The sequence below is a fragment of the Dendrobates tinctorius genome, unplaced genomic scaffold (assembly GCF_039654945.1).
Source record: "Dendrobates tinctorius isolate UK_male_01 unplaced genomic scaffold, ASM3965494v1 ptg000232l, whole genome shotgun sequence".
Taxonomy (NCBI): Eukaryota; Metazoa; Chordata; class Amphibia; order Anura; family Dendrobatidae; genus Dendrobates; species Dendrobates tinctorius.
Window position 1 is genome coordinate 7014800 of NW_027361899.1, and position 21653 is coordinate 7036452.

The 21653-nt window shown below is 45.5% G+C and overlaps 1 protein-coding gene and 1 long non-coding RNA gene across 2 annotated transcripts in view; one reads left to right on the forward strand and one right to left on the reverse strand.

The window, feature by feature from the left end:
• Positions 1-775: 775 nt before the first annotated feature.
• KCNK17 (potassium two pore domain channel subfamily K member 17) overlaps positions 776-21653 on the reverse strand; it is a 36243-nt gene continuing 15365 nt past the window's right edge. The window contains exons 2-5 of the mRNA XM_073556292.1: positions 13970-14084; positions 5933-6099; positions 4077-4245; positions 776-3523 (exon numbers count right to left, since the gene is read on the reverse strand). Of these exons, the coding sequence (XP_073412393.1) occupies positions 3231-3523; positions 4077-4245; positions 5933-6099; positions 13970-14084 (744 nt within the window). The 3' untranslated portion in view covers positions 776-3230. The remainder of the gene's footprint in view (positions 3524-4076; positions 4246-5932; positions 6100-13969; positions 14085-21653) is intronic.
• On the forward strand, positions 13976-20137 carry LOC141060035 (uncharacterized). Its single transcript, XR_012222649.1, has 2 exons — positions 13976-14100; positions 19571-20137. It is a non-coding gene; the product is annotated as an uncharacterized lncRNA (long non-coding RNA).

A 21653-nucleotide genomic window follows, 5' to 3' on the forward strand; every position in this document is an offset into this window, starting at 1 on the left:
CTCTTTCTTTCTCTCTGTTTTCTTTATCTCTGTGTCTCTCTCTGTTCTTTCTTTCTCTCTGTTCTTTCTTCTTTCTCTCTCTGTTCTTTCTTTCTCTCGCTCTCCTTTCTTTCTCTGTTTTCTTTTTTCTCTCTCTTTGTTTTCTCTCTTCCTTAGTGCCAGCCACTGTGCCCTCAGTACCAGTCAGTGTGATCAGCAGTGCTAAATTGGTGCGGTTGAGCATGTATATGGGTGTGATTACTAAAATGGGTGTGGCTAGGGGCGTGGCCTAAACTTGCCGCAGCCTTTGTCCCTCTTTGCCTTCTTCAGAAGTTGGGAGGTATGGGTGCAGGTGTTGGAGTGTGGTCAGGTGTTTACACCTTACCTGGATAGTGGGGTACCATACCTCAGGAGGAGGTGCAGTACCTCTGTGGCGACTGAGCCTCAGGGGCGCCACATAACATCTGGACGCTGCAGATGTACGGAGTGTCCAATCCACAGCGTTTACTGACCGTGGGAACATACCCTATTAGTGCACAAAAAATAATCTGTATGCGGCACTGTTCACACTCAGGTATTGTTGCACCTGTGTAGCCGCCATCTTTAACTGGGTCCGCTGCTCCCTGTAGTGCATTTGTTTGGAGGCCTGGGCAGGTAAGCAGGTCGGCCTTTTTCCTGGTGTTTTTTTTATATACAGCTATGTCCTGCTATATACAGGGTATATACAGCTATATTCATGATATATAGAGTGTATACAGATATATATTGGTATATACAGATATATACAGGATAACTGTTTCTGAATGGAAACAAAAGTTTATATAACAAGTGGAGATCAGGAAAATGGCGAAGAATGGAAAGACAAAGAACCCGATGAATCAAAGTGTCTTCCCCAGATTTCTGAAATAAAAATTTTGGAATGTTGCAAAATGTTTGAACAATTTGAAACTGCAAAATTTGGCAACTTTTGGCATTTTTACAGAAGCCTCAAAACACTCCGCAAAAGTGTTTGTTTTTTTTTTACTTACATGCATTTATTTTGGGCCAAAAATAATTTTTCCAGTAGGATTCTATGAAAACTGTGTCAGTTTTTCTCCTATTATCTCCGTGCTGCACTGTGTATTGGAGAATGAGTTATCTAAGAATCCTTCAGTGAGCTCCTTCTGAGCTCTTCTGTGCTGTTTCATGAAGACAGACCACATCAAAGGTGAATCAGCTGAGAAATAGTTAAATTACTTTCACACTCTTCCGAAAGAACGAGCTCCCTAAACGACTCTCCGTTAACTCATTCTGCAGCTGGCAAAGTGCAGGGAAACAAAAAAGCCTGAAAAATTTAGCAAAATGGTGGAAATTTTTTAAGGAAACCCAATTGTAAAAAGTTTGAGTCCAAAATACGCGCACATGAGTGTAGAAATGTAGATCTTGATATCCTGTGTAAGGAGGGGCGTTTCCACTTGCTCGAGGCTCCATATTGGCGTTCGCTGTTTCTAGGTGTTAGACTTTACAGATCAGTGTGACAAATCTGCAATAACGGACAAGGGGGCAAAGACTTTTGCAAACTATTTTATCATAAAAAATGCTGGCAAAAAACCCCATAGGCCCAATGTTATGCAGCAGTGACGGGGTTAACCGTGCGTCCCTGTGAGGGGCGCGGAGGTCTCCGCCATAAGTGACGTCTGAAGACATCGGGAAGTTTCCTAGCCGCCGTACGCGAGGCGTCTCTGGAATGTTTACCATGGACCGATCTGGTCTCGGCTTTATTTTCCCACCCGCTCGCTGCCCCCCGAGTCACAGCGCCCATTGTGCGCGGCGTGTTGTGATTGGGGGCGCGGACCGTTATTGCCGTGTTATACATGGAAGGTGGAATTTTCCACTGTGATGAGGACGGATCTGCAGAAGATCGCAGAAACCGCGGGGATGAAACGCGGCCTGACCCGACCGTCAATGCACCGCGTGTCCCCAGTATTTGGCTAATTCGGGGGTCCCTCTTGAATTCCCAACTTTAAAGGTGAAATATGGATTTAGTTGTCTCCATTTTCGACTTTTTGTAGACGTGGAGGCCATGAATCATCATCATCATACAGCAGCGATGACAGCAGCACAGAGGATGTAAGCGGAGTCCACCTTAGTGCAGGCATTGTGGCGGGGGTGTATATATATACTATATATAGAAGCAGTGAACATACAACAACGGACTAATGACGGCCACAGAGGTCGGAACGGACGGATGATCAGTCCTGAGAACGTTCATGATGGCCAACAACAACAGGAGAAGAACAAGCTGGATAATGGCCCTGACTTATGGTCACAGGTCCCCAGCCAGCACTAGGGCTAGCCAGCAGAATTATAATTGCAGCTCTGGATGTGACTGGAGGCCAAGACACAGAGATTCCCTTGGAAACAGTATTTCAGAAGAGGGGAGCGCGGATGGATCCAGAGAGAAGTCCAAAAAGAAGAACAGCAGCACAGAGTATTTAAGGAGAGGAATGAGAAGAATGTGCTGATCCCGAGGGGAGGTCATAGACAGAGTTACACTAATAATAAAGCAGAATGGCAGCACAGAGTATTTCAGGAGGGGAAAGTGCTGATCCTGTGAGAGATCATACACTGTTACATATAGAAAAGAGCAGGGCAGCAGCACAGAGTATTTCAGAAGGGGAGAGTGCTGAACACAAACTGATAGTTAAATATAGGCCGGGATCACATATGCGAGAAACTCAGGCAAGTCCCGCATCTTAATACCCGGACTGCCGCTGGCACTCAGGAACGGAGAGTTCAGATGCATGCATTTCTATTTGGCCGCACGCTCTGATCCGAGTGCCGGTGGCAGTGCAGGGTATGTAGATGCGAGACTCGGCCGAGTTTCTCGCATGTGTGATCCCGGCCATAGAAAGATGCAGGGCAGCAGTACAGAGAATTTCAGGAGAGGAGAGTGCTGATCCTGATAGTTACTTAGTGAAGGGCTCGTCCTCCCAGCAGCACAGAGTATTTCAGGAGAGGGCTGCTCCTGATAGTTACTTGGTGGAGGGCTCGTCCTCCCAGCAGCACAGAGTATTTCAGGAGAGGGCTGCTCCTGATAGTTACTTAGTGAAGGGCTCGTCCTCCCAGCAGCACAGAGTATTTCAGGAGAGTGCTGATTCTGGTAGTTACATAGTGGAGGGCTCGTCCTCCCAGCAGCACAGAGTATTTCAGGGCTGTGTGATCTCTGGGGCGGTGACCTGTCAGATGTCTCCCTCCATCCATCCCGTCCATTACTCCAGGTGTTTCTGCTCTAGGTCCAGGGACTTTCCGGTGCTGGAGGTGGAGTCCGCGTCCTCGGCCGCCTGTAGAGGGGTCGGGGGGTGTCCGTTGAGAGTTACATCGATGAGTTCGTGCTCCTTTCTCTCGCCCTCTTTCCTCCTGCAGCAGGCGCAGAAGTCTCGGGAGTTCTCCAGGAGGTTTATACACAGGGTGATGATGAGGGCGAGCCACGCCATGCCGAACAGGATCCACACCGACACCAGGTTCCGGTACCAGTTCGGATACTTCACTTCGGGGTTCCGTCCTGAGGAGCAAACAGTAAACCCATCAGTCTTAGGGGGAGACTCACATTTGGGGTCCATTTAGGAAAAATGATCATTGCTATTGCCAGGTGTATAAGTCCTGAGGACAGGGGACCGTGACGCTGCTCCCGTGGTCGGAGTGCCACGGCATCACTGCTTTTATGATACATTGTTTGCAACGGTCGGGAGGTCGCTCCCATAGGGAATCACTAAAGTTTACTATACCCCGATTTCCCATCTACCGCACCACTGTGATGTCCTTCCCTCAAAGAGATGTACAGATTAAAACAGCGCCCCCACACTACCGGGGTGGAGACAAGTATTACAGGTCAATTTCACTGCAGTAAGTGAGGCTAAGCTGCAGTACCACATGCAGCCTGTACACAGGTGTGGCGCTGTTTTTAAAGTAGTCAGCCTGAGGATCTACTATTGAGCCATGTGAGGGAGATGCCCTTTGGTTCCAGAGTATTCAGAAGTCCGAAACTGTGCCTCATGTCATAAACACCGGAGAACAACCCAACACATTGACCACGGCTACATCTGGATCAGACTTACCGATCACATAGTCTCCAAAACCGATAGTACTGAGGGTAATGAAGGAGTAGTAGAAGCCCTCCTCGTATGTCCAGCCCTCCATCCCCCGGAAGAGGATTGGTGGCAGCAAGAAGAACAGAAGGAGACCGACCACCACGGCGCAAGAGCTGGACAAGAACGTCACTGCTTTCTGAAGGAAGAAGGAAACAGAATGAAAAAAGGGGCGACGGGGGGTAAATCCACTGAAAAGTGAGGTCTAAGGCTATGTGCACACGTAGTTTTTTGGGTGTGCGGATTTTGTAGAGAAAACCGCAGGTAAATCCGCAGGACAAAAGTCCAGCGGTTTTGCCCTGCGGTTTAACACCTCATAATGGATAATGGATGAGGTGTAAAACTGCAGCGTTTCTGCACCAAACAATTGACATGCTGCAGATTGTAAACCGCAGCAAAACCGCGGGGAAAAATCCGCAGCATGTGCACATACCCTAATAAAGGCAGGAACAAAATGTAAAGAGGTCACCATAATAAACAAGGCCACAAGCTGCTCAATGCATGGAAAGAGGGAAACCGACCAAGTGGTAGCTACAGGTAGACAAGGTCTGACCATTCAACCCACAGAGTAGCCTCCAGTGTTATTCTCCAGAGCTGAACTCATTATTCTGCTGGTGGAGTCACTGTGTACATACATTACTGCTCCTGAGTTACCTCCTGTATTATACTCTAGAGCTGCACTCACTATTCTGCTGGTGCGGTCACTGTGTACATACATTACATTACTGATCCTGAGTTACATCCTGTACTATACCCCAGAGCTGCACTCACTATTCTGCTGGTGCAATCACGGTGTACATACATTACATTACGGATCGTGAGTTATATCCTGTATTATACTCTGGAGCTGCACTCACTATTCTGCTGGTGCAGTCACTGTGTACATACATTACATTACTGATCCTGAGTTACATCCTGTACTATACCCCAGAGCTGCACTCACTATTCTGCTGGTGCAATCACGGTGTACATACATTACATTACGGATCGTGAGTTATATCCTGTATTATACTCTGGAGCTGCACTCACTATTCTGCTGGTGCGGTCACTGTGTACATACATTACATTACTGATCCTGAGTTACATCCTGTACTATACCCCAGAGCTGCTCTCACTATTCTGCTGGTGCAATCACGGTGTACATACATTACATTACGGATCGTGAGTTATATCCTGTATTATACTCTGGAGCTGCACTCACTATTCTGCTGGTGCAGTCACTGTGTACATACATTACATTACTGATCCTGAGTTACCTCCTGTATTATACCCCAGAGCTGCACTCACTATTCTGCTGGTGCAATCACGGTGTACATACATTACATTACTGATCCTGAGTTATATCCTGTATTATACCCCAGAGCTGCACTCACTATTCTGCTGGTGCAGTCACTGTGTACATACATTACATTACTGATCCTGAGTTACCTCCTGTATTATACCTCAGAGCTGCACTCACGATTCTGCTGGTGCAGTCACTGTGTACATACATTACATTACTGATCCTGAGTTACATTCCTGTATTATACCCCAGAGCTGCACTCACTATTCTGCTGGTGGGCTTCACTTTCATGTGCTGGGGTAAATCCATGGTTTCCCTGTAGGGGTTGGACCATTCTCAGCTGTATAGCGCCACCTGTTTGCTTCCTTTCCCATTGCATGGTAGCAGCCTGTGTAGCCAGCACTAGAGGGCGCTCTCTGCTGACGCCCATGTCGCCCTCGTTCCTGCAGTCTCGGTGATTTCCTGCTGGTCTAGATTCCCCTCTGATTAATCACTATGGAGTCCATGTTGCTGCTCAGCTCAGGGACACACACATTCCTCTCACCTTTCGGCCCATCTTCCTCCCCAGCAGGTCTGCGGATCTCTGCACCAGGCTCAGCATCCTCTGCCCGATACGGTTCAGGAGGATCAGGTTTAGCGGAATCCCAAACAGCGCGAAGAAGATGCAGAAGATGCGGCCGCCCGCTGTGCTCGGGCTCAGGTTCCCGTAACCTGCGGAGGACAAGAAAGCGGTGACATTAGATCCAGGATCCGCACACAGGTGACAGCGAGGACTTCTGTAGTCTCCATACTAATGGGTCCCGTCAGACGTGTAGGATCGAAACGCGGAGCTGGCGCCTCACTGCACATCCATTCATTTAGGAGGAGAAAGCCGATGGAACATGTTTTAATTCTTCAATAAAGCAAGCGATGTTATTGGCTGGAGCGCTCCTCTTCTTCTGTCCACTCTCGTTGGGTCCAGACGAGGTTCCGTGCTCTGGCTGCTGAGCTGCAAGCCGCTTATTAGCCCAGTGTTTTCTATTTGCGGCTTAAAGGGGCTGTCTACTGGTATGACTAGCACTGCTGACCCCTCTGCAGCACAGTACGGAGCTGACACCCGGACCCCGACCAGCTGCACCCGGACCCCCGACCAGCTGCACCCGGACCCCCAACCAGCTGACCCCCGGACCCCCAACCAGCTGACCCCCGGACCCCCGACCAGCTGACACCCGGACCCCCGACCAGCTGCACCCGGACCCCCGACCAGCTGACACCCGGACCCCCGACCAGCTGCACCCGGACCCCTGACCAGCTGACACCCGGACCCCCGACCAGCTGCACCCGGACCCCCAACCAGCTGACCCCCGGACCCCCGACCAGCTGCACCCGGACCCCCGACCAGCTGACACCCGGACCCCCGACCAGCTGCACCCGGACCCCCGACCTGCTGACACCCGGACCCCCGACCTGCTGACACCCGGACCCCCGACCTGCTGCACCCGGACCCCCGACCAGCTGACACCCGGACCCCCGACCAGCTGACACCCGGACCCCCGACCTGCTGACACCCGGACCCCCGACCTGCTGACACCCGGACCCCCGACCTGCTGACACCCGGACCCCGACCAGCTGCACCCGGACCCCTGACCAGCTGTCGTCAGGATAAGTCATCGTTGTCAGAGTCGCGGACAATCAGCTTGACGGTAAATAAATACAGATAGAAATTCACTTAAAACTTTCTGCAGCTTTCTAATAGATTTTATTTCCTCCTCATTTTCAAAATCTTTGCTCTCTGGGTTCAGTGCAGTTTGTCTGTTCTCCCCGTGTTTCCTCCGGATTCTCCCACACTCCAAAGACTGATGGGGAATGTAGATTGTGAGCCGCGATGGGGACAGCGATGACGTCTGTAACGTGCGGTGGAATTAATGGCGCTATGCAAGTGAACATATGAATAAAACACTTGTTTATATCCACAGGCTGAAAAGTGACAGCTGACCTAATACTTCTCACAGCTGAGGGTTTGTTACAATGTATCCAGTACACATGCTTCTGTGCTAAGCTCTGTCTTCTACTGGTAGCTACAATGTATCAGTGCAGGTTCCATGAATCAGTCTGCAGATTGTGCTGTCCATGATCTACAGCTGATACAAGTGTAACAACCCTGACACTGCTGAGCAGGAAGAGCACAGCTGCAAAACTATGTATAACAGGCAGAGAAATACTGCCATCTAGTGGACAATGAGATAACTGCAGCAATGCGGTGAATTCAGGATGTCGCTTTCAAAAATGAGAATGTGGGGAACATATTCTACAAATACCACACCGGATTTAGTCACCACACCCCATAACATAGCCAGTCACATTGCCGTTGTAGTAGAGCCAACGACAGTACACAATAATGGTTAGTCGCTGTACATGATATTCTAGCCATAGTGCTCCCATAAAAGGGTCCATCACACTATCTCCACAATACTTCTGATCACATTGCCCCATATTAGAGATAATGCCTCAGTAAAAAGGCTAATGACAGCGCCCCCATAAGTGAGTGCAGAACTGTCCGTGTGCAGTCCGTGTCCCTGTCAGTGTGACATAAGGAATGAAATGCAGCATAGAAATTAAAGATGTTCAAAGATAGAGACAGTGATGATGATAGATAGATAATAATAAATAATCTTTATATAGTGCTAACATATTCCGCAGCGCTTTACAGTTTGCACACATTATGTCTTTGGAGTGTGGGAGGAAACCGGAATACCTGGAGGAAACCCATGCAAACACAGGGAGAACATACAAACTCCTTGCAGATGTTGTCCTTGGTGGGATTCAAACCCAGGGGCCCAGCACTGCAAGGATGCAGCGCTAACCACTGAGCCACCATGCGATACATACATACATACATACATACATACATACATACATACATACATACATACATACATACATACATACATACATACATACATACATACATACATACATACATACAGTGGGTACGGAACATATTCAGACCCCTTTACATTTTTCACTATTTGTTTCATTGCAGCCATTTGGTAAATTCAGAAAAGTTCATTTTTTTCTCATTAATGTGCACTCTGCACCCCATCTTGACTGAAAAAAACAGAAATGTAGAAATTTTTGCAAATTTATTAAAAAACAAAAACTGAAATATCCCATGGTCATAAGTATTCAGTCCCTTTGCTCAGACACTCATATGTAAGTCCCATGCTGTCCATTTCCTTGTGATCCTCCTTGAGATGGTTCTACTCCCTCATTGGAGTCCAGCTGTGTGTAATTACACTGATAGGACTTGATTTGTAAAGTCGCACACCTGTCTATATAAGACCTCACAGCTCACAGTGCATGTCACACCAAATGAGAATCATGAGGCCAAAGGAACTGGCCAAGGAGCTCAGAGACAGAATTGTGACAAGGCACAGATCTGGCCAAGGTTACAAAAGAATTTATGTAGTACTCATTTTCCCTAAGAGCACAGTGGCCTCCATAATCCTTAAATGGAAGACGTTTGGGGTCACCAGAAGTCTTCCTAGACCTGGCCGTCCAGCCAAACTGAGCAATCGTGGGAGAAGAGCCTTGGTGAGAGGTAAAGAAGAACCTCAAGATCACTGTGGCTGAGCTCCACAGATGCAGTAGGGAGATGGGAGAAAGGACCACAAAGTCAACTCAGCCCTCCACCAGTCGGGCCTTTATGGCAGAGTGGCCTGACGGAAGCCTCTCCTCAGTGCCAGACATATGAAAGCTTGCATAGAGTTTGCTAAAAACACATGAAGGACTCCCAGACTATGAGAAATAAGATTGTCTGGTCTGATGAGATGAAGATAGAACATTTCGGTGATAATTCTAAGCAGTATGTGTGGAGAAAACCAGGCACTGCTCATCACCTGCCCAATACAATCCCAACAGTGAAACATGGTGGTGGCAGCATCATGCTATGGGAGTGTTTCTCAGCTGCAGGGACAGGACGACTGGTTGCAATTGAAGGAAACATGAATACAGCCAAGTACAGAGATATAATGGATGAAAACCTCTTCCAGAGTGCTCTGGACCTCAGACTTGGCCGAAGGTTCACCTTCCAACAAGACAATGACCCTAAGCACACAGTTAAAATAGCAAAGGAGTGGATTCAGAACAACTCTGTGACCATTCTTGACCGGCCCAGCCAGAGCCCTGACATAAACCCAAATGAGCATCTCTGGAGAGACCTGAGAATGGCTGTCCACCAACGTTCATCATCCAACCTGACGGAACTGGAGAGGATCTGCAAGGAAGAATGGCAGAGGATCCCCAAATCCAGGGGTGAAGAACTTCTGGCATCATTCCCAAGAAGACTCATGGCTGTGCTAGCTCAAAAGGTGCTTCTCCTCAATACTGAGCAAAGGGTCTGAATACTTATGACCATGTGAGTGTTAGGCGTCGGGTTCCTGTTGCTGCACAGTGAGAATCCCGAGCCCTGCTTCCGGCGGTCTCCCATTCCTCTCCAGCCACAGTGGAGCTTGCTCAACAAACTCGTCAGGCCCGGCACTCTGCCCAGACCAGCTCCATGTGTTTGCTTGCTGCTGCCACCTCTGGCACAGCTATGGCAATGCAGGCTGCTCAGCAGTGAGATTCTCCAGGGACTAAGTCCTCATGTCGGGCCACTGAGCATGCCCGTGGAGTGATCTCCCATTGGAGATCGAAGGTCACGTGCTCAGGTCCTGCTCCTGTTCGGATTGGCCCATCCAAGAAGCCAGGAAGGTCCCGGACACTCGTGGCTATAAAAGGTTTGCATGGCCGCTCGGCCATGCGCTAGGATACTCTGTATTTTCAGACCATGAGGAGTGAGTGATGTATGCACGCATGAATGTCTCTGGTGACTGACTCATTATGAAACCCCTACCCTTGGTGCGCATGTGTTGTACAGCCTAGCCTGCTAGCGCCCAGGCTTAGGTGTAGGTAGAGGCAGAGTCGGAGTCAGATATTAGTCACTATCAGTGACTCGGCACGCCTCAGAGCACGTGCTCCACACACCGTAGCCAGCGTCTATAGCGGTGTTCGTGGCAGCGTCGCCGTGCGCTCAGAGGGCCTAGAGGAACTCTAACCCGTGTCCTTGGGGTAGAGTTCTGTGGCTGTTTGCTGTGCGCTCTGTGGCCGGGCTCTGTGAGCTAAACAGGCTCCGGCATCTACGTTCAGCGGCTGTGCAGCTCTGTGAGTCAACAGAGTTCGCTCCTGTTCACACTGGGTGACGTAACCCATGTGTGACTGTTTTCACGCCGCTCTATTCTTCCGCCATTACCTAGCAGCAGTTACCACCTCTGCACGGTGGACCCTGGGCTGCGAACGCACCTACTATTATTTATAATTTGGTGCGTTCCGCCAGCCCTAGCAGTGAGATTTCAGTTTTTCTTTTTTAATAAATTTGCAAAAATTTCTACATTTGTTTTTTTTTTCCTCAAGATGGGGTGCAGAGTGGACATTAATGAGAGAAAGTTAACTTTTATGAATTTACCAAATTATCTGTAGATAATAGATAGATGATAGATACATAGATAGAAATGTTCCGGTGTGATTTATAATCAGTGCTTTGACTGCTTATTTTTCTGTACTTGTATTTAATTTTTAAATAAATAGATAATTAAATAAAAAAATGGCGTGGGGTCTCCTTTAAATTTCATATCCAGCTGAGGGAAAGCCGACAGATGTGAGCTGATGTTAGTATCCCGGGAAGGGGCGGACATATCATTGGTGCAACCTGTAAAGCTGCATAGGTGCCCAAGCAATAAGGGGGCCCATTTGCATCTCCAAAGCAGGTGAAATTGTGCTTTTTGATGTGGTATTGGTCTGAAAAGGGTCCATATACTGTTCTTGCACAGGGGCCACGTTCTGTCTGTGTCAGCCAGAGAAGGAGCCAATAGCCAGAAAAGTTCCCAGGCTATTAATATCAGCTCACAGCTGTCTGCATAGCCTTTACCGGTTATTATTATGTGGGGTACAACCATTATTTACTAACCAGCAAAGGCTAAACAGACAGCTGTGAACTGATATTGATAGCCTACAAAGGGGCCTTGGATGTTGGCCCCCTCCCAAACTAAAAACATCAGCCCTCAGCCGCCTAAGAAATGGTGCATCCATTAGATGCCTCTACTCATACCACTTGCCATTATGTGGTAGCAAGTGGGGTAATTGTTTTGGGGTTGATGTCAGCTGTTTCAAGTTCGCTGACATCAAGCCCAAGAGGTTAGTAATGGAGAGGTGTCTATCAGACCCCCCTATTACTAACCCCATAGTCAAATTTCATAAAGACACAGGGTAAATAGCTTTAATTGAAATAAACACTCCCCAACCCTCTTTACCCATTTATTCCACAAAAATAAAAAAGCAAAGTTTTACTCACCTTTCCTCTGATAATCCATTAATAGCCACGACCGACATATATCTGGATGGTTTGGAGAGCAGTGACATCAGTGACACGACCTCTCACCACACCAGCCGAGCTGAAAGTCAGAAGGCGGCTGGTGTGACCAGCCGTGACATCATTGAGGTTACCGCCAGTAACAGGCAGCGCTTCTCATGCTCTGCTCAGTGTGTGCCGACTGATGTCACTGCTCTCCAAACCATCCGGATGATCGTGTGGCATTGGCATTAATGGATTGTCGGTGGATAGGTGAGTATTGTTACATAACCACTCAGCACCCAGAATATGTTGTGCAGTTATATGTATATATAATAGGTTCCATGTGAGATGCATGTCCCTAATGTATCAGCAGTGTCCGCCCTCCCTCCACCTTTGTAATTCCCACAGTAAACATACGCAGGCTCCGGCCACCTGCGGCTTTTGTAATGCATGTCTGGCCTGACGCCTGTCTATTGGCCGGCCCTCTGTATCTGTGTGATATATTCTGTGTCCTGTGAGTAAAGTGTTGTCAGACTGGAAATACATGGAGAAGCAGTGATCTTTTATATGCGCTCATGCACTCAGAGGAATTCCAGCCAGCGTCCTTCATTCAGACTACAGCCAACGCAGAGTGGACCTTCGAAAACACGGGATGGTACTGAAAGAGGTACCCCAGCTTGGATGACCCCGTTACAAGTATAACTTTGCTTTTTTATTTTTAGGAAATAAATGGGTAAAAGAGAGATGGGGAGTTTTTATTTCAATTAAAGAAACAGAGAGAGAAAAGTCCTTTATCACATTTGACTATGGGGTTAGTAATGGGAGTGTTTTATAGACGCCTCTCCATTACTAACCCCTGGGCTTAGTGTCAGCGAACATAAAACAGCTGACATCAACCCCTCACCTTTTACACCCCGCACTCAATAACACCGCAGCGTTTTTGGAGCACTGCGCATACGCAGGCAGCTGCCAATCAATTGTGCGGTCGGGGTTGTACAGAGCTCATGTGTATGGATGACAACATGGCTGCAGTTTTACTAGTCCTCTAGTGATAATCTCCTTCGGATAAAACAGTGATTTTATTGAATTAACACCCAGCCTAGTAAGTGACACATCGCCAGAATCAGGGTCTTTGTCTCTACATTATGCTGCTCTCAGATTTAATTGCAAAAATGTGGTGACAGAGTCCCTTTAAAGACTTGCAGGGACTTGGCGTTTGCTCCACAGATGGCAAAACAAGAAGGAACTTTCTTAAGGGTGCACTCACATTTAGAAAAACTGCATTGAAGTGGCACAGTGCTCAAACTGTTCGTTAGCATGCAGCAGTGTCAGGGAAAAGAAAAAATATGTAAACTGGCGAGCCATTAAGGCAGAGCTGTAATTTCAGAAGCCTCAGCAGTTTGTATGTGCTCTGCCTCTTTCTCCCTTCTCCATAGACCTCTATAGACAGCAGATATAATATACTCACTTGCTGCAGAGAGATCTGTAAACAGATTTGAGCTATTTGAGTACAGTAAAGACAAAGTGACTAATAGATGGGGAAAGAGGTGTTTCTCTCTAGTACAGCTTATTATTTCCCCTTTAGTTTTCATTTATGAAAAAAAATGCAAAGAAGACGTTTCACACAATGTTTCATGTTGAACTGGACACGGGCTGTAATACTGGCAGCAGTGCTGAATATGACTTTTTTCTTTTTACTTTTGCCCTAGTTGAGATTTTGTAAGTATTTGGCAACAAATTAGTTAATTTCTGCTAAGTCCAAGTGGGCGTTACCAGACAGATTTCACTGGGGGCGTGTACTTCTTCTCTGTTAATAATGCTGACCAATAGCAAGCAGGCAGCAATTCACAGGAGAACACGCCCCCCACCATAAGACACAGCCCTGGCCGCACCTCCTGCATAAGTCCACCACTGTGATCAGTAGGGGTCCCAAAAACAAGATGCCCGTGATCTGCAGGAAATTCAAGTGTCAACTAAATGTGAACAATAACAAAGTTTAGTTACGGCTTAAACAATTTAACAATCAAGTTAAAAACTGAAATATTGCGCGAAAACTACCACCTGATGTCATCTATGGCTATACAGTGACCTCTACATGTGTACGTGTTCCCAATACAGGTCGTGACACACACACAGGATCTTCATCTACCGGATGTAGGAGGATCCAACAATAAGTACAGAAAATAAGATCCACAAAAACCTCATAATTCTCACCGATTGTAGTTATAGCAGTCACAGAAAAGAAGAAGGATCCAGGAAAGCTCCAAGTCTCCAAGCTGGTGCCATTACCGAGAACGGCGGACCCCTGCTTATACGCCTGTATAATAAACTGAGATATATAGTAGGTTAGTTATATTCTTGTACATAGGGGCAGTATTATAGTAGTTATATTCTTGTATATAGGGGGCAGTATTATAGTAGTTATATTCTTGTACATAGGGGCAGTATTATAGTAGTTATATTCTTGTACATAGGGGGCAGTATTATAGTAGTTATATTCTTGTACATAGGAGCAGTATTATAGTAGTTATATTCTTGTACATAGGGGGCAGTATTATAGTAGTTATATTCTTGTACATAGGGGCAGTATTATAGTAGTTATATTCTTGTACATAGGAGCAGTATTATAGTAGTTATATTCTTGTACATAGGGGCAGTATTATAGTAGTTATATTCTTGTACATAGGGGCAGTATTATAGTAGTTATATTCTTGTATATAGGGGGCAGTATTATAGTAGGTATATTCTTGTACATAGAGGCAGTATTATAGTAGTTATATTATTGTACATAGGGGCAGTATTATAGTAGTTATATTCTTGTACATAGGGGGCAGTATTATAGTAGTTATATTCTTGTACATAGAGGCAGTATTATAGTAGTTATATTCTTGTACATAGGGGCAGTATTATAGTAGGTATATTCTTGTACATAGAGGCAGTATTATAGTAGTTATATTATTGTACATAGGGGGCAGTATTATAGTAGTTATATTCTTGTACATAGGAGCAGTATTATAGTAGTTATATTCTTGTACATAGGGGCAGTATTATAGTAGTTATATTCTTGTATATAGGGGGCAGTATTATAGTAGTTATATTATTGTACATAGGGGCAGTATTATAGTAGTTATATTCTTGTACATAGAGGCAGTATTATAGTAGTTATATTCTTGTACATAGAGGCAGTATTATAGTAGTTATATTCTTGTACATAGGAGCAGTATTATAGTAGTTATATTCTTGTACATAGGGGCAGTATTATAGTAGTTATATTCTTGTATATAGGGGGCAGTATTATAGTAGGTATATTCTTGTACATAGAGGCAGTATTATAGTAGTTATATTATTGTACATAGGGGGCAGTATTATAGTAGTTATATTCTTGTACATAGGGGCAGTATTATAGTAGTTATATTCTTGTACATAGTGGCAGTATTATAGTAGTTATATTCTTGTACATAGAGGCAGTATTATAGTAGTTATATTATTGTACATAGGGGGCAGTATTATAGTAGTTATATTCTTGTGCATAGGGGCAGTATTATAGTAGTTATATTCTTGTACATAGTGGCAGTATTATAGTAGTTATATTATTGTACATAGGGGGCAGTATTATAGTAGTTATATTCTTGTACATAGGGGCAGTATTATAGTAGTTATATTCTTGTACATAGTGGCAGTATTATAGTAGTTATATTCTTGTACATAGGAGCAGTATTATAGTAGTTATATTCTTGTACATAGGAGCAGTATTATAGTAGTTATATTCTTGTATATAGGGGGCAGTATTATTGTAGGTATATTCTTGTACATAGAGGCAGTATTATAGTAGTTATATTATTGTACATAGGGGGCAGTATTATAGTAGTTATATTCTTGTACATAGGGGCAGTATTATAGTAGTTATATTCTTGTACATAGTGGCAGTATTATAGTAGTTATATTCTTGTACATAGTGACAGTATTATAGTAGTTATATTCTTGTACATAGGAGCAGTATTATAGTAGTTATATTCTTGTACATAGGAGCAGTATTATAGTAGTTATATTCTTGTACATAGGGGCAGTATTATAGTAGTTATATTCTTGTACATAGTGGCAGTATTATAGTAGTTATATTCTTGTACATAGGAGCAGTATTATAGTAGTTATATTCTTGTACATAGGAGCAGTATTATAGTAGTTATATTCTTGTACATAGGAGCAGTATTATAGTAGTTATATTCTTGTATATAGGGGGCAGTATTATTGTAGGTATATTCTTGTACATAGAGGCAGTATTATAGTAGTTATATTATTGTACATAGGGGGCAGTATTATAGTAGTTATATTCTTGTACATAGGGGCAGTATTATAGTAGTTATATTCTTGTACATAGTGGCAGTATTATAGTAGTTATATTCTTGTACATAGTGACAGTATTATAGTAGTTATATTCTTGTACATAGGAGCAGTATTATAGTAGTTATATTCTTGTACATAGGAGCAGTATTATGTAGTACACATTTTTTCCCAGTGACATTTCCTTTCCTTATATAAACAGCTTCCATTGAATTATTTCTATTTTCTCAGATTAGCCTTTTATTGTTTTGCAGCGCTGATTTCCCTGGTTACCTCAGGTTTATGATATGTATATTTCATTAGATGATGCGCTTTTATTTACCGATGCTGAATATTTTTATGAGATGTGGAGAGTCCGGACAGACCACAACATTTGTACTGTAGGAAGTTCTCATGGCAGCGAGGGGTTAAAGGCTCAGTGGTCACGAGATGTATTGTTTTTCGTTTGCTCACCAGGCCGCAGTTTCTTTACCATGATGTTCTGTTCTCGTTTATTGGGGCTTTTATGGTTGATCTGTTTTTCTGTCTGATGAGTCTGAGTCTCTACACATTCAGTGGCTGAAAAAATGGTGCAAAACTTTTCACAGCTGAATGTTTGCTACTACTGCATCCAATCTGTAACAAGATATATCTGCAAAGAAACCTCCATCCTGTCCCGATACCGGCGAATTGTATCCGTGTGGAGCGTAATGTACGCGGTGGGCAAGAAATGCTCACTACTAGATCGGCTGCCGTCATCCTCGGCAGCACTGCTCCTTCTAGTTCAGGTGGATGTGCTGCCGAGGATGATGAATTTTTGTGCTACATACAAGATCTTTTCACCCAATATCTCAGCGGAATCTCGCCTCGTGCGGCCTACACTCCGGCTCTACTCCGAAGCACAAAATCTGTCTCATGGTATTTGTGCCCAGCTGAAGATTAATGTGAGACATTGTCAGGGATCATCTTTTAGCTTGAAAAAAGGGCAAAAGAAAAGAAGCATCTGACATTTTTTTTGCAATATTCATCAGCCCCCATTCACCATTTCAAAGAATTTGAATCGGGCCGGAGCCCAACAGAAATGTGTCCGAGGTTCTTACAACTGGTGAAGAAGAGGAGGAGGATCTGCGGCCCAGGGAGGAGGACACACGGTCCGCACAGGGAGAACACCCGCAGATTATCAGAATTGTTTCTTCAGCATTTTAATGGGAAGAAACATCAGTAAAGTCGGCAAAAAGATAAAGTCCCGTACTAAATGTAATGGCCCAAAATATCCAAAGTATCAAAATATCACCACCAGGAGGCGCCGTCACCCTCCAAGTAAGAGACACAATCATTTCAGGAATCTAATGATGTCTGTAAATAACATTGTATAAATGCTGCCGGACAGGTATAGAGAGGTGGACACTGTATATCACATGTAGGGGAAGCCTGCCCAGCCTCAGGACACACCGCAGAATCACAGAGAACACGTCAGCTGCTGCAGAACCTCAGAAAACACCTCAGCTGCTGCACAACCTCATAATACACCTCAGCCTCTGCAGAACCTCACAATACACCTCAGCTGCTGCAGCACCTCACAATACACCTCAGCTGCTGCAGAACCTCATCATACACCTCAGCTGCTGCAGAACCCCATAATCCACCTCAGCTGCTGCAGAACCTCATCATACACCTCAGCTGCTGCAGAACACCATAATCCACCTCAGCTGCTGCAGAACCTCATCATACACCTCAACTGCTGCAGAACTCCATAATCCACCTCAGCTGCTGCAGAACCTCATAATACACCTCAACTGCGGCACTGATCCCTGTGGTACTCAATACTGACCCCTGTGATGCAATTACTGACCCCTGTGGTACCCAATACTGACCCCTGTGGTACTCAATACTGATCCCTGTGATGCCCAATACTGACCCCTGTGTTACTCAATACTGACCCCTGTGGTACTCAATACTGACCCCTGTGGTACTCAATACTGACCCCTGTGATGCCCAATACTGACCGCTGTGGTACTCAATACTAACCCCTGTGGTACCCAATACTGACCCCTGTGGTACTCAATACTGACCCCTGTGGTACTCAACACTGACCCCTGTGATGCCCAATACTGACCACTGTGATGCCCAATGCTGACCCCTGTGGTACCCAATACTGACCCCTGTGGTACCCAATACTGACCCCTGTGATGCCCAATACTGACCCCTGTGGTACCCAATACTGACCCCTGTGGTGCACAATACTGACCCCTGTGGTACCCAATACTGACCCCTGTGGTACCCAATACTAACCCCTGTGATGCCCAATACTGACCCCTGTGGTACCCAATACTGACCCCTGTGGTACTCAATACTGACCCCTGTGGTGCCCAATGCTGACCCCTGTGGTACTCAATACTGACCCCTGTGATGCCCAATACTGACCCCTGTGATGCCCAATGCTGACCCCTGTGGTACCCAATACTGACCCCTGTGGTACCCAATACTGACCCCTGTGATGCCCAATACTGACCCCTGTGGTACCCAATACTGACCCCTGTGGTACTCAATACTGACCCCTGTGGTGCCCAATGCTGACCCCTGTGGTACTCAATACTGACCCCTGTGATGCCCAATACTGACCCCTGTGATGCCCAATGCTGACCCCTGTGGTACCCAATACTGACCCCTGTGGTACCCAATACTGACCCCTGTGATGCCCAATACTGACCCATGTGGTACCCAATACTGACCCCTGTGGTGCACAATACTGACCCCTGTGGTACCCAATACTGACCCCTGTGGTACCCAATACTAACCCCTGTGATGCCCAATACTGACCCCTGTGGTACCCAATACTGACCCCTGTGGTACTCAATACTGACCCCTGTGGTGACCAATGCTGACCCCTGTGGTACTCAATACTGACCCCTGTGGTGACCAATGCTGACCCCTGTGGTACTCAATACTGACCCCTGTGGTGCCCAATGCTGACCCCTGTGGTACTCAATACTGACCCCTGTGGTGACCAATACTGACCCCTGTGGTGCACAATACTGACCCCTGTGGTACCCAATACTGACCCCTGTGGTACCCAATACTGACCCCTGTGGTACTCAATACTGACCCCTGTGGTGACCAATGCTGACCCCTGTGGTACTCAATACTGACCCCTGTGGTGACCAATGCTGACCCCTGTGGTACTCAATACTGACCCCTGTGGTGCCCAATGCTGACCCCTGTGGTACTCAATACTGACCCCTGTGGTGACCAATACTGACCCCTGTGGTACTCAATACTGACCCCTGTGGTGACCAATACTGACCCCTGTGGTACTCAATACTGACCCCTGTGGTGCACAATACTGACCCCTGTATATAAATATAGATGCTTTTACCCTAAGCTGCAATACAACCTGCAACTCACTGCAATGTCTGTTTCACCTGTAATCCAAAATATTCCTCAGGAAAAAGCCTCTTAATCAACTTCTTTTCCTGTTTTATGTAACATTTTCAGGCAGAGGTGGAAAATGTGATTAAAGACCGGAAATGCTACACTTGTTTATTCCTGCCAGATCGGGATGAAGGACGGGGTAAACGCCAGTAATGACGACATTCACAGGACAACTGTCATACTGTAAACCACAAAACCTATGAGAACACCGATAACACCGTCCAATCTGTCCAAGAACAGAACTACTATCTTCTGCATTATAATCACACCAATTTAGACATTACTACAAAGTAATAGTAGCTACACGCGAGACACGTCTATAAATCAGAATCAAATGCCAACAAGAAAGAAAAAAGGAGCAGCAAATGTCTCACAAAAGAAAAGACTATATTATGTAACTACTGTTATTACTGTGTTATGGTCCAGAAGTGATGCGACATCGGGACATAATAACTTTGTATCAATGATTTGTATTGTGTATAAAGAAGGAAACATTGTATCAGTCACTTCCCAGTGCAGGGACTCGTATTGTTACACTGTATAACATATTTACATAATCAAATGAGAATTCCACAGGTCACAATTCAATCTTTTATCTCACAATAAATGATATAAGTTATGCTCCAGTCACATCCAGAGCTGCGCTCGATGCCACGGTCTCGGTTCATCATTGTCTCAGTTCTTTCAGTGACTTTTATCTTTGTAGATTATCCATTATTTAGTTTCTGCCTTTCTTTTGTATTTTTTTTCTTGGTTTTGTCTGTTTATTTTTTTTTATTTGCCATTATGGCTGCAGTATTTCTTCATGCAAATGTTTTAGCCTAATTTATCATCAAAATGTTGCAATTTCTGTACTTAGCTGTACTCCAGTACCCGGAGGAGTACAACGGCTGCCTGATATTATTTTTGCAGGTGGCATTTTAAAGAATTCTGTGAGTTCTTGTTGTAAAAATGAACAAAAGAAAGGTAAAGGACAAAAAAGAGCACCCTTATTGTGTGCAAAATTTATAAACCCATGCGCGCCATTTTGAAGAATTTGGCACTAAAAACAGCAATGAATGGTACAAGAAAAAAAAGGGAAAGTTATCTACAACCAAAGCTGAAATGGTGAATGCAGATTTGGTTGTGACTGGATTTTCAGTCTTTACATAGGGCTCAGAACAAGATCAATAAAGCAAATAAATGGCAAGATTACTCTACACTCCATGTCAAGGGTTGTGCACATACAAAGCTGCGCCGCAGCGGTTCACAGGTATTGTGCGAGGCCACGTTCACACGTTCAGTATTTGTAAACCAGCAGTGGGTGATAAATACCGAAGTGGTGACGAGTTTCTATCATACGTTTCTTCTGATTGTTCCTCTCCTGGTTTTGCCTTACAAATACTGATGTAAAATACTGACCGGATACTGACCGTGTGAACGTGGCTCTCTATTGCAGCACAGACTGCTCTACTTCATTGTTATGTGCACACAGCGACTTCTTCAGGCTGATCGTCCCCAGAATCCATCAGAACAGCATCCAGTAAAATGAGCACAATGCTCAGAAATGTGAAAACGACTCGCTGTGCACAAGTTCCGCCTTATGTCATGTTTTTCTGTACCCTGAAACAGTTAATATAAGTGACCCGTCCATTCTTCGGTGGCTTCAACTAGGAAGGCGCTCACTCTCTAAATGTGAAAGAATAGATCAGTGGCGGCAAACCTATGGCACGCGCGCCATCTCCTCAGGACTAGAAGACGTCAGGGAGGGGGGGCAGCAGATCAGCGGGTGACAGGAGGCAGGAGCCGGCTGCTGCAGCTAACTCCTGTGCCCACTGCTAAAGAGAAATGAATATTCACTGCATTGGCAGTAAGTATTCATTTCTCTTACAGCACGCACAGTTTCAGCCGCAGCCGCCGGCTTCCAGCAGCTGCCAGGCTATCACGGGTGCCCGCTCATTAAGGTAATGAATATTCACCTCTCTCCACTCCCATAGGCGTGGAGAGGTGAATATTCATTACCTTAATGAGCGGGACAAGTAATCGTTCAGCCACAGATGCTGCTGGCACAGGAACAAGATGCTGCGAGGGCATGCAGGGATGGTAAGTAGGATGTTTTTTTTAATGCTTTTTTCATGAGGGCCATAAATACAAAGATGGGGATAAG